Source organism: Taudactylus pleione, unplaced genomic scaffold, assembly GCF_031769625.1.
Source record: "Taudactylus pleione unplaced genomic scaffold, aTauple2 ptg000422l, whole genome shotgun sequence".
Taxonomy (NCBI): domain Eukaryota; kingdom Metazoa; phylum Chordata; class Amphibia; order Anura; family Myobatrachidae; genus Taudactylus; species Taudactylus pleione.
In genome coordinates, this window is record NW_028284824.1 from 1,602,964 (window position 1) to 1,616,589 (window position 13,626).

Sequence of the window (13,626 nt, forward strand, 5' to 3'; positions counted from 1 at the left end):
TTTACATATTTAATACAATAAAATAATGCTCTCCAATTAAATAATAACTTTGAAGTCTTAATTAATAATGTTTTAATATGATCGGTACCACTGTATGTACAGTAGACTGGTTGATTGAACTTTGACTTCATTAAAAATGTTTTAAATATTAAATGTATACATCTGATGAGGTTTGCAGTTTCACTTAATATAAAGTGCCGTTCTAGGCAATATTGAACATTACTAGTCTGATTCTAAGGTGGCTGCAACTCTATGTTAATGCCACAGCTCATTCTGAGATGCCCATTCGCAGCGGCACTAATGCATTGGGGTGCGTCTTTTAATATGATCTGCACCACTGAATGTACAGCCATGGCCAAAAGTTTTGAGAATGACACAAGTATTGGTTTTCAGAAAGTTTGCGGCTTCGGTGTTTTTAGACCTTTTTGTCAGATGGTATACTGAAGTAAAATTACAAGCATTTCATAAGTGTGAAAGGCTTTTATTGACAACTACATTAAGTTTATGCAAAGAGTCAATATTTGCAGTGTTGACCCTTCTTTTCAAGACCTCTGCAATTCGCCCTGGCCTGCTGTCAATCAAATTCTGGGCCACATACTGACTGATGGCTGCCCATTCTTGCCCAAACAATGCTTGGAGTCTTGTCAGAATTTGTGGGGTTTTGTTTGTCCACCTGCCTCTTGAGGATTGACCACAAGTTCTCAATGGGATTAAGGTCTGGGGAGTTTCCTGGCCATGGACCCAAAATTTTGATGTTTTGTTCCCCGAGCCACTTACTGTAGTTATCATGTTTGACTTATGGCAAGGTGCTTCATCGTGCTTGAAAAGGCATTGTTCTTGGATGGTTGGGAGAAGTTCCACTTGGAGGATGTTTTGGTACCAGTCTTTATTCATGGCTTTCTGCCAGAGCGATTTTTAGAAAAAGAAATTGTTAGTTAAGTGGTTAAAGAAAATAATATTGTACATGGGACTGCTGCTTTAACATACTACTCGCTATATATAAATCTTCAGTCTCAACCCAGCAATAGCTTGTTTTACTTAAGTGAACATAATTTCTTGGTGCGAAGGGCTCCATTTAACGACACATAACCCCTTCAGCGCACACTAAAGAAATGATGTCCTCCATTCAGTATTCAGCTTATCTTAGTGCTGTTTGTCACAGATGGCTTTACCAGGACTAAAGGTGCCCACACACTAGGCAATATTTTACACAATCAGCCCGATTTTGACGCATTGGGACGACAAATCGTGTAAAATATGTCCTAGTTGTCTCTACTCACGATTACGATGCCAATGCTGCAGGCAAGATCTGAAAATCTTATCACGATGCACTGGAATAGTATAGGATGCTCGATAGATCTTGGGTCAATTTGGATTGTTTCCAACACCAAATCGTGCCCACGACTGCAGGGAGAAATCGGACACGATATCGGATCGTGACCTGAACGCCTAGTGTGTGGGCACCTTTAGCCATTCCAGTGTCAGCGAAGCCTTCAAGGCTTTGCCGAGTCCCCGCTGGGTGAAAGTGCAATGCACATGTGCAGACGGCCACCTCGCATGCGCATTACACAGCAGGCCGTCAATGTCAGCAATTAGCTGCCAGCAACAGAGCAGATGGTGCCGAGGAGGATGCCAAGGGGCCTCATCGGAGGCGTTTGCAATGTTAATACAAAACAAAATATGCCGCCTGTAATTAAGTATTGTTAAAAGTAGCTCTAAAATCAGCCTTTTTATAATAAACTGTGGAAGAGCAGAGCAGGAGTCCCATAGGAGTAGTATATGCTCCTGATAGCAGGGAATAGCTGGTTCCCCACATTTCAGCAGCCCCAGCATCTGCCACAGTGCAGCAGCAAGATGAGGACTGGGAGCCGGAGGCATTGTGTACATAACAGGATGAATACACAATGGGAGAGCAGGAGGAGCCATTGCCGCCTCCTCCATGTACGCAGGCGCTGGGCGGGCAGTAATAACAGCAGCAGCACGCAGCTAGGTTCCGCCTTATTACTGTCTCGCTGCTGCTCACTAGGCCCGGGAGTGACTGAGAGCTGCGGCACCGTGACTGAGGAGACACTGCAGGACACAGGCGGGGAATCTCATCGTGTGCAGCCGGCGGCCCTGCGTGCATTACGGACAGGTCGGTTTCGTGCACTTGGCACCAGCCCTTTGTCGTCTATTGTAGGCCACAGGCTGCATTAGCTGTGCGCCCGCTGTGCTCTCACCGGGATCATTAATATTTCTCTAACGGGTTTAGTATTTATTTTATTCATGTGAAACCTTACCCGGCCGGTTACACGTTCTGCCGCCGCGCACAATGGCCAATTCCAGTCACGTTTATGCTTTTATTTCGTGTGAGTCTAACGCTGGGAACGCCCCGGTTGTGGGAGCAACAGGTCATTAAACGTGTGTCTGTGTGTATATGTATACTGGCGGTTTTTTGTTTTTTTAACGGGCGAGCGGAACCGGTGGTTCGGTCCGGTAACCGCCGTGTGCTTGGGCTGCTCAGTGAGGCGCGCTGCCGCCGCCATTTTGTCTTTGTGACGGAATCCTCCTAATCTGTAATCACGTGTCCTCCCCTCCCCGCAGCCTCTATAGCCCCGCCCCAGCCAGCCAGGGAGAGAAGATGTCGGAAGGCGGAGAGGGCTACGTGGTGAAGATCCGGGGTCTGCCCTGGTCCTGCTCAGCGGATGAGATAGAGAGTTTCTTCACGGGTGAGTGCGGGGGATGATTCAGCCAGGCCTCCTCCTTTCTCTTGTATGTATGTATATATATATATGTGTGTGTGTGTGTGTGTATATAATGTGTGTGTGTGTGTGTATATATATAAACGTGTGTGTGTATATATATAAACGTGTGTGTGTATATATATAAACGTGTGTGTGTGTATATATATATATATATATATATATATATATATAATTTTTTTTTTTTTTTACTAATAAAAATAATTTTATTTATATAGTGCTTTTCTCCTAAAGGACTCAAAGTGCTTTACATTTACAGTACAAAATAAGCAAATACAAAATGAAGGCAAGTAGCAGAATGTGTATTCACCGTTTCAGTGCTACTTTGTTCAGTACGGTCATCAGGATGACTGCCAAATAAAGTAGCACGGAAACATTGAATCCGTATTCTGCTACTTGCCTTCATTTCTTGTCCTGAGTGCTGCACCTTCAGACTTTCTTGGTATCATATCAAGTGAGGGCACCATGCAGTTTTCCTTATTGCTAGGAGGGCCTTTAGGGTGTGTGTATTTGTATGTTTATTTATTTTATACTCCACCCCAGAATCCAAAATCTTAAATGGCTCTTGCGGAGTTCACTTCATCTACACCCGAGAAGGGCGGCCAAGCGGGGAGTCCTTTGTTGAGTTTGAAACGGAAGATGACCTAAATCAAGCACTGAAGAAAGACCGGGAGACCATGGGACACAGATATGTGGAAGGTACAGGCTACATATTGGGATACTCTGTACTATTGCTGGGCTATTGTGAGTTTATACCATTGCGTTTCTGTGCGGTTTTGCCAGAAACTCTATAGGTGAAGATAGTGGTGTTGATGAGGGAGGGAGACAAATGGTGGTAATGAGGTTCAATTCATTGTGAATTGCAGCTGGACATCTATGGCGTGTGAGTGGAAACTTGCAATGATGGCAGGGCGCAATGTGTTTGCTATTAAAACTGGACACAGGCATGTTAGAAGTGAGTCTTACTGGCTCCGTCCATGCTGTAATGGCAATAGGATAAATGTGCTATTTTAGCAGAAGTAGATAGTGGCTATTAAAATAAGCCATACAGTACTTTCAGAGTACGTCTACATCTGCAGGTGAAATGTTTCCTGAGAGAATTTATCAATGTAGACACACAATGTGTAATTGTATATTTATTTTTTTTTGTCAAGGTAGGATCTTGTTTCTTGTTTTACATTGCTTTGTATCTTACAGTTTTCAAGTCCAACAGTGTTGAAATGGACTGGGTTCTGAAGCACACCGGTCCAAACAGTCCCGATACTGCAAATGATGGCTTTGTTCGTTTAAGAGGCCTACCATTTGGCTGCAGCAAGGAGGAAATTGTGCAGTTTTTTTCAGGTATGTTTCAGAACTAAGGATGTAGAGTTTGGATTTTTGTTTTTGCTCTAACAAGTATTCTTGAGGTTAAGATAATGTTACATGGAAGGGGATATATTTTGTCACTTTACAACTTAGGCACCGTGGTTCCACTTTTGTTTTGCAGATGTCAATCTCCAGGTTGTGTGGTTGTTTATTTTTAATTTTTTTTTTTTTAATTCTCCCCATGTTTGAGTAATTTGCACCACAATATAAAAATTCAATTTCAGCATTCATAAACTTGCTTTAAATTTTTTTGTTTGCAGTAATACCCCTAGCTCTGTCCCCATTGTGGTTTTCAAATAACCCTGCATTTTCTTATGTGATAGATGACTATATGCTGATTTGGACATGAGCTCAGAGCTTTGTTTTAAGTAAACTAAATCTCATTGCTTGTACAGCACTGAAGTTGAGGTTTAATCAAACATGACGTCCTGTATGTGGCATATTGCCGATTCAAAACCTGTGTCTGCAATGTGAACTAATACAGGTACTCAGATAAAAGAAAACTTCTAAGTGTACACAGCAGCATATTGGAGCATTCAATTTGATGTAAACTTGGGCCTTCATTTATCTGGTGACAGGTGAGGTGGAGATACACTGCAGAGGGCTTTGCTTTTTTTTTCCTTTTTTTTTTTTTTCCTTCTGTTCTTTAAGCTTGCTATATGACATGCTCTCTGCTACATCATGAGCAGTAGTTCAATTTAGGGAGGATAAGAGGTTTTGTCCAAAACGGGGCTACATACTACCTTTTTTTTTTTTTTTTTTTTTTTCCCCTGTTCTGCCAAATCCAATCGGTGGACCTCCATTGGCAATATGTTGGGGATATTCAACGTGTTAAAAATCCATGACTTTCTCCGATCTTGACCATTTTCGGGTCTGAATCGGGATTGTCCAAAACGTTTTTTGATTTCTCCTATCCCCTGGCGGCGGCAGAACGGGGAATTGTCCCAATACAGCCTTGTTGGTATGGGCTCCTTTTTGGGCCTATGATTCCATATTGAATTGTGTTTTTATGTATGTGCATTTATTTATTTATTTATTTTTTATATATATATATATATTTTTATTTTTTTATATCCCCTTAATTTTTATATCAATAGTAACATGTTTGTTTACTGCCGTATGTCTTCTGGTGTATAAACAAAAACAAAAATACAGAAAAGATGTCTTGTCTGGGTTTGTAAATTTTTAATGTTAACCCCCCACTGGGGTTATTTGTCCTTGGGTTGAAGGGTTGGAAATCGTGCCAAATGGGATAACATTGCCGGTGGACTTCCAGGGGAGGAGTACGGGGGAGGCCTTCGTGCAGTTTGCTTCACAGGAAATAGCTGAAAAGGCTCTAAAGAAACACAAGGAGAGAATAGGGCACAGGTGGGGATGGATGGTTGGATGTCACTTTTCTTATGGTATAGTTGCATATAATTAACCAAATATTCGCCTTGTTGATGTTAATCTATAAGACATGTAAGTTAAAGCACTAAAGTGTATTCAGCCTGGCTTAAAATGTATTCTAGGATTAGTATTGCCATAAGAAAACGTGATGCTTTACCTGTTTTGTTTACTCAATTATAATGTGTATGGTGTAAAAATATAAATTGATTACTAGACACAAGGCTTCTTTGCACTTATGGTTTAAATGCTGTGCACAGACTGTGTGCATAAAAAAAAAAATAAAATAAATTCCACTGTACTTGTGCATTATGTTTATGATAGTAGTGGATGACATACCACGTAGACAGACCACACAATCCACAAGGTTTATTTAATAATAACAATGAATGATATAACTCGGATGCTTAAACATAGACAAAAGTATAATAATGAAACTCTGCACTTCCCGTTAACTAATGGCTTAGTGTTCTTAGGGAGATTATATTGTCATTACACTTTTATTTAAATTACTTATTTATTTTTATTCTCCTTTTTAGGTACATAGAAATTTTCAAAAGCAGTCGTGCAGAGGTTCGTACACACTATGATCCTCCCAGGAAGCAATTTGGTATGCAACGCCCAGGCCCCTATGACAGACCAGGTGCTGGAAGAGGTTACAATAACTTGGGAAGAGGGTTTGACCGGATGAGGCGTGGTGCTTATGGAGGAGGTAAGTCTATACATGTGTAATAGTGATTTTATTTTTTTGTTAATGTGTTTTTGGGAGATCTTTGTCCCACCTGCATGTTAATTTTGTAGAAGGGAAGGCTTTCCCTTTTGGAACTTTCTAATTGTGCAACATTCACATTTGTTACCACATAAATAGTTTTATCAATCATAACTATACAAAACCTTTTTGTGTTTTCTCTTGTGCAGGCTATAGTGGCTATGAGGAGTATAATGGATATAATGAATATTCTTTTGGAGCAGACCAGAGGTTTGCAAGAGGTATATAGGAGTTTTTATTCTGGCTTTGTCTCGTCATGAGGTGATCTTTCCCTGATTTCTTATTTTATTTTTTTCTTCAGTGTCTGATCAAAGGTATGGTGATGGGACTAGTTTTCAGAGCACAACTGGTCACTGTGTGCATATGAGAGGTCTCCCTTATAGGGCAACAGAAACAGACATTTATACTGTGAGTATACAGCTACAGTTATCCTAGTTTTACATGCATTATGCTACACTACCTAAAGTACTCCGTTCACTTGCCTGTAGGAATTAAACATTGCAGGTCTTAAGTTTCACACTTTAGAATCTATGCTATATAGCTATTGATGTTCTGGGACAGAGCAAATACTTGTTAGGCATTCCTAATCAAAATGTGAGTAGTTTTTTTTTAAAGAGGATTGTGGGAACATAGCCCCCTCTTACAATTCAAATAGGTGGGGCACATCACATGTTTAAATAGAACATGCCAAGCAGATCATGCATTTTCATGAGTGTTATGGCAGATTCTTTTGAAACCTAAATTAAAATCCCACACACATCCATCATGGGTTCCTTATTTTAGTGTTCCCTCTAGCTCCGGCGGCAGGCAGGGCGCCGGAGCTAGAGAGGGCAATCTTGTGCGCGCGCGTCCGAAAAGGGGGCGTGTCTAAGACGCATCCCCTTTTCATCATACTTGGGGGCGTGCCCGGCGCTTACGGACATGCCGGGCAGCCCTCAAGCGCTGCAGAAAGGGAGAATAGATGCCGGGCGCATGCACCCGGCGTCTATTCTCCGGCGGTGACCGGATCACCACATGTTTGTCCACCCGCGGGACACTGCGTCCCGCGGGTGAGAACGGCTCCCGCAGGCTGTTAGGGCAGGGTGCTTTTTGCCCTCCTCCTGGAGGGCAGGGTGCTTTTTGCCCTCCAGAAGGAGGGCAGGGTGCCGCGCCCCGCTAAAACAGCCTAGCGGGAACGCTATTATTTGCTGTCTGTTCAGTGTGTGCAAAGCACCCTTAAGAAGGTGATGTGTAGCCGCTGTGTGTGTATTTGCAGGGCACTGAATATGATTTGCAGAGCTTTTAGAAACCAACCGTGAAAGATTTTGCTAGAGGTTGTTTTACAAAGTAAAATGTGGGAGAATATTTATAGTAGATCCCCAGAATGTATGCATGTAAGAGCCAGATGTCAGTCTGTCCCTTCCACCTCTGCCCACACTGCATTAAAGGCAAGCTTTGCAGCTTCATAGCCTCCCCCCTCTTCTACCCAGTCCAGTGCGGTTATTTAGCATTTTATAAAATGTGTTTTGTTTTTTTTTTTTCTTCACACATTAAAACATATTTTTTATTTTTTTTGGGGGGGGTCTATAGTTCTTCTCTCCTTTAAACCCGGTGAGAGTTCACATTGAAATTGGAGCTGATGGCAGAGTAACTGGGGAAGCAGATGTTGAATTTGCAACTCATGAGGATGCTGTGGCCGCAATGTCCAAAGACAAAGCTAATATGCGTAAGTAACTATTCAGTACCATTTTCTGCAACTTTAAAATGTAACTTTGCCTTTTTGTTTAGAAGGCATCATGGTACAGTTGTAAGGATTCACTCATTGCTAGTCAATACCAAAATTACAGCAGGGCACAGAAGCCACTAAAACACATCTTTGATCTCCTCCTTGGGCATTGCTCTAAAGAGTTCACATATATGCTATTCTGCACAAACAAAATCATATTTAGAATGCTGTTTACAACCCCAATCAACACCAGAACCATGGAGCAAGTTAAAAACGACAGGGTAAACACATGGCAAAAGGTGACAAATGCAGGACACACCATGCTCCAAGCAAACTAAGATACACAGATCCCATTGACTATTACACATGTGGAATGGGGCTATCTGGCCTGCCTATGAAGTAGGGTTAAGGTGCATACAGACGGTACTATTTTTTAAACGATTGGTCGTTAACAATATCGTTATCGTTCAAAAAATCATCCCGTTTCAGCCCCAAAACGAACGAATCGATTTTTATTGCGTTCAGTGTTTGTGCTCAGTGTCAATGACAACACTGAGCACACCCCTCCCGGGGAGACACAGTACTATTTCGTTTGGGGAGCGAATTGTCCCGTGTATTGCCCTTTACACACTATTCTAGAGGTGGGTGTATGAGACTGCGTAAAAGGAACCAGAGTACTTTTTGGGATCGCTAAGGAAGCACGAGCAGTGTAGTAGACGCAGAGGAGACTCGTATGTAAGAAAAGTGTGTGGACATTTTGCCGCAGTGTGCGAATACAGTTTTGCACCCTAGATGTTCACAATGGACACATTACTGTATAGGCTTTTTTTTTTTTTTTTTTTCTCTCGTTTACCTTCATGAGTGTCTTGCTATATTTCACAATATATCTATTTGAGTGTATTTGATCATATCTTACACTTTGCAGAGCACAGATATGTGGAACTATTTCTAAATTCAACAGCTGGAGGATCAAGTAGTGTCTATGGCAGCCAAATGATGGGTGGACTTGGTATGTATCTGGTTACCTTTCTTCTGTCCATGTCCTATGAATTAAAATTTTTCGGCAGTATAGAAATAAGTAATTCTCCATAGTAATCGCCCTAAAACTGCAAAAAATATCACTATTGTAGCTCTCTGAACAGCCTCTGTGGTTCCTAAACATTTTGGACCATGCCGTCCTTTTATTTCCTTCATTTCACATCACCCTTAGGCCAGAAGTTTCCTACTGATATGCTCAGCAAAATGCATTAAACTCTGCATCTTCAGACCTGCCATCCTTTTATTCAGTTATGTGGTGGTAGACACAACCGTGCATGTAAAGCGGGGGAGAAGTGGCTGAAAAGAGGAACAGATGGGATGAGGGGATAATGGGAGACAAATTTGGGTGCGGGAGTGAAGAATGGAATCTGAGTAGATGGGCCCCTGCTTATATTAAAGTCTGCATTCTTCCAGGACTCTGGAAGAAGTGAGGAGATGCAGCGATGCTGCCTTTATAAATGAGCGTGCACTGCCTTTCTGTTACTTTCAGAATGCGGCTAAGCCTATAAATATGTTCACAATTTATATTTTTTAGTAATTGAGCCATATTTCTTGTCAACATCCTAGCACTGGCTGTCTTAAGTGTGAAATGCTTAGTGCGCACCTGCCGGTTTTCCGGTTCCAGTGTTTACCACCAATACATAACGTTCAATAATAGATCTTCACAAACCTACAACTCTTTTTGAAGAGTGTTGCTTTCCTCTCTTGCTTGTGTATTCCGCCCTGGATTTAAAGGTAGAGCTACATGTAGTGCACCTGCACTGGGGACATGCTTCTGGGGAAGCCTGACCAGCCATAATGAATACCTGGTGTTCCCCAGCAGTACAGTAAAGAGAGGTCCTCTTCCTTAAGTCAAACTTGAGTTACCTCATGCACCAATATACCAAAGGTGTGTGAGAATGGAAATCCTCTTTATTTAAATGTCTCAAGACCAGTGAGAGCGGGTTACAAACCAGGTCTCCATTAGAACTGGGCAGAGTTGGCCTCCATTATAAAAGCTCTGCCCTATTCAGTGATTCAAATGCATGTTAGCTTTTGGTGATTTTCATCCATTCTTTATACATAAATACTTAGAGGTATTAAATATGCAGCCCTCCAGCTGCTGTGATACTAACATCACAACATGGCAATACTGGCAGGGCATGCTGGGATGTGTAGTTCCACAGCAGTTGGAGGACCACAGGTTGCCTACTCTGCCCCAATGGCAAAACTGTGGTCGGGCATGCTGTGATGTGTAGTTCTACAGCAGCTGGAAGGCTGCATGTTGAGTACTCCTGCTGTTAGGATCAGTATGGAAATAGTACTACTTGTATTTGTGTATGTATACAATCTTTCCTCCCTTATTTTTATGCAGCAGGTACGCAGACAAATTATGGCAGTCCTGGATCCCAGGCGCTGAGTGGCAGTTATGGGGCAGGATATGGAAGTCAAGCCAATTTAAGTGGTTATGGTAATTATTACATTTATAAATTAATTTTATTTCCCCCCCCTCCCATGTTAAGACAGACTGGTTGGTATCGCTTTAAATTCTAGTATTCTAATACTGAAAATAATTATATCCAGCTGCTCTGCTGCCCTATAAATACATAGAAGGATACACAGAGTATCCCAGTCTACTAACACTGTACATACAGAATAGTACTATGCTGTTACTCTTTTTCCGTGTGTGTGGTGGTCCAAGATCTGTGCTCTAACGTTGCACGTCTCAGTGAGTGTGGAGATTGAGGTGAAAGTATACGGCTGTCAATGTAACACTTTATTGTAAATGTTAATCTTCTCAATAAACAATAGGGGTTTCAACATATAAATTGCTGGCTGCATAATGCCACAAAGGCCAGATAAGTTTTTAGCCAGTAAGCTGCTGGTTTGACAGTCAAATTTTAGCAGTTGATATGACCGAAATATTCTGTTAGTTGTCAGAGCTGTTACCAACCCTTTCAGCAAGTCGTAGCGACTGTTCAGTCTGGACACACTCTCGCTGAGCAGGCTTGTCAACCTGGAAGTCTCCAACAGTAGCTAGATTCTCTTGAATGCCAAGGGAATTATACTACATGGCAAAAACACCTAAAAGTTTAAACAAAGTGTTAGACATTTCAGCCATAACCATTGGTAACAGGTTAATGAAATCAAGAATGCAGATGTGCAATCTCCATATGTAAACATCGGCAATAGAATGGATCATACTTAACACATCGGTGACTTTCCAACTGGCATGGACATAGGATAGCAACTTTCCAACAAGTCAGTTTGTCAAACATCTGCCTTGCTAGAGCATATTGTGAAGTGGAAATTCATAGGTGTAGCAACTGCTTAAGTTGCATACACATGTAAAGATTTTCTATCCAACTAGTTGATTGGAATGAAAATCTGATAACGTATGGGGAGTAACTGATGATCAGCAATTTGCTCCTAAATGCCAGAAAACAGATGAAAATGGACGTTCAGACAAGTTTGTTAAATGTTTGATTTAAACAGTTTTCGGCCATTTTCTGGCGTTTAGGAGCAAATTGCTGATTGTCATTTGCTTTCATACCTTACCAGATTGTCATTCCAACCTATCAACTAGTTGGATGGTTGGACAGAAAATCTGTGTACCCAGCTTTAGACATGAAGAGGTAAGTTATACTAGCTCACAGAACAGGAAAATTTGGTTCTTGGTTGCATCCTTCGCTACACCCTTCCAGACTGCCTCTTGAAGCAATGTTGCACAGCTTATGACCTTATTATGAATTGGCTTTCCATGAGTGAGCAGCAGCACGCAAGCACAAGACCACGTTTGCAATGCCAGACATAGGCTGGAGTGATGTGAAGCACATCGCCGTTGGACTCTGGGAGTGGAAATGTGTTCCCAATAGTGACGGATCGTGCTTCATTAATCTGGAGGGCGATTCTTGGTTTGTTGGGTTCCAGGAGAATGTTTCACGGTTTGAACCCTGAGCCTCTAGGTTCTAGTAATGGGAAATCCTTAAATGCTGCAGCATTCTATGTTTCTAGTGTTTGCTTCTAACTTTGCAAGGCCCATTCATACATCTGCATGACAGTGCCCCTGCTCTGAGGCCCATAAAAAAGAAAAAAGTCTTAGTTTTGTGTGGAAGACCTTTGCTTGCTCCTGACCTCAGCCCCTTCAGACACCTGGGTAAATTGGAACGCAGGCCTTACTACCCAACATCAGTGCCTGATCTCACTAATGCTCTTGTGGCTGAATCCTTACTACCATGTTCCAAAATCTACTCGGAAAAACCTTCCCAGAGTAAAATAGGCTGTTGGGTTCAAAGTGGGGACAAACTCCCAATAATCCATGCATTTGTAATGATCTACACCAGTGGTTCTCAAACTCTGTCCTCAGGACCCCACACAGTTCACTTTTTCAAGGTCACCCAGCAGGCGCACACAGGTGTATTCATTACTCACTGACATGTTTTAAAAGATCAACAGGTGCAGCTAATTATTTCACTAGTAATTATGTGAGGAGACCTGCAAAACATGCACTGTTTGGGGTCCTGAGGACCGAGTTTGAGATCCTGTGATCTACACGCACATGTGATGTTCAGGTGTATAACCACTTCAGAAAGGGATGGGGGTTCTCAAATAAAGCTTTTGCCTGTACATTATTAATATAAACTCACCTGTGATAAAAAAAAAAGTGGATTTGTTAAACATTTATTTTAAATCGGTTTCTTCTCTTCTAGGTAATCAGAGCGGGTTAAATAGCAGTTACTACAGCAATGGGACACGAGGATCATTGGGAGTAAATGGAATTGCTGGAATGTCTAGCAACATGAGCATGAGTGCTGCTTGGGGGATGTAAGAACTGTTTGGGTTGTTGCCTGACATTGCGGGGGGGTTTCTTTTTTTTTTTTTTTTTTCTCTAAGCTATTGCTTACTGTGAGACCATTTTAATAACTTAATATTTCAGTATTGGAACTTTCAACAATATTAAATATTGTAACTTAAACATGTTCAAACTCTACAATTTTGTGTTTGTATGACACCTGTAAAAATGGCATTTGTATTTGCTTCTGCAGTGCTGGTAAGGGAAACATGCCTGCTGCAGACTTTACTCAATTTGACTAGTTATATATTTTATTTCTATTTGTTTTTTTGACTTGGAATATGTATAGGTGTTGCTCAAAGTATATCTTGTTCAATAAATCTGAAAAATGAAGCTTTAAGACTTGTGTTTCTTTGATTGCAGATAACTAGTACATTTAACATTGGCCCCTGTGCCTTTATTTTATTTAGACCTTATCTTATAGTTGCTCCTGCACTAGAGCTGAAATTTTTCAGACCACAGCCAGCCTACTTAACCAATCATCATCGTGCAGTAAATGAACTCCTTGTTGCAAATTTATAATCTGTACTGTAGGATATTACATAATCGCTGGGGAGTTATGAAACCACCAGGTGCAATATGCGAAAGCTTTAAATACCACTAAAAAAACTTAAACCCTGAGCAAGTGTTTCACTTATTCTTCTTTTAGCAGATTTGCTTAAAGTGTCTGTGCTAGCTAAGAGGGACCAGTACCTCCAGAGTGTGGAATTGCTGCCTTAGGAAAACAGCTGACTATGAAAAAGATAATTTTATCGTTTATCAATGTATAGGCATGAGTAGTTGACAAGTT

The 13,626-nt window shown here is 41.4% G+C and overlaps 1 protein-coding gene across 2 annotated transcripts; it reads left to right on the forward strand.

The window, feature by feature from the left end:
* Positions 1–1,947: 1,947 nt before the first annotated feature.
* On the forward strand, positions 1,948–13,169 carry LOC148506176 (heterogeneous nuclear ribonucleoprotein H-like). 2 transcript variants are annotated; one of them, XM_088447186.1, is made up of 12 exons: positions 1,948–2,134; positions 2,584–2,708; positions 3,285–3,440; positions 3,939–4,082; positions 5,336–5,474; positions 6,032–6,204; positions 6,411–6,482; positions 6,563–6,669; positions 7,831–7,966; positions 8,892–8,975; positions 10,362–10,454; positions 12,694–13,169. In XM_088447186.1, the coding sequence occupies exons 2-12, from the start codon at positions 2,621–2,623 to the stop codon at positions 12,810–12,812; spliced, it is 1,311 nt and encodes a 436-aa protein (XP_088303312.1). In that variant the 5' UTR covers positions 1,948–2,134; positions 2,584–2,620; the 3' UTR covers positions 12,813–13,169. The 2 variants fall into 2 exon arrangements, with proteins under 2 accessions (XP_088303312.1, XP_088303311.1); XM_088447185.1 differs by having other exon boundaries at positions 1,949–2,134; positions 10,359–10,454.
* The last annotated feature ends 457 nt before the right edge of the window (positions 13,170–13,626 follow it).

Excerpts from the sequence above, each read along its gene's own strand:
- LOC148506176 (XM_088447185.1), top strand. The coding sequence starts at position 2,621 with ATGTCGGAAGGCGGAGAGGGCTACGTGGTGAAGATCCGGGGTCTGCCC. Across the intron at positions 6,483-6,562 it reads AGACCAGAGGTTTGCAAGAG|TGTCTGATCAAAGGTATGGT; the intron begins GTATATAGGAGT and ends TTTTTTCTTCAG. Across the intron at positions 8,976-10,358 it reads CCAAATGATGGGTGGACTTG|CAGGTACGCAGACAAATTAT; the intron begins GTATGTATCTGG and ends ATTTTTATGCAG.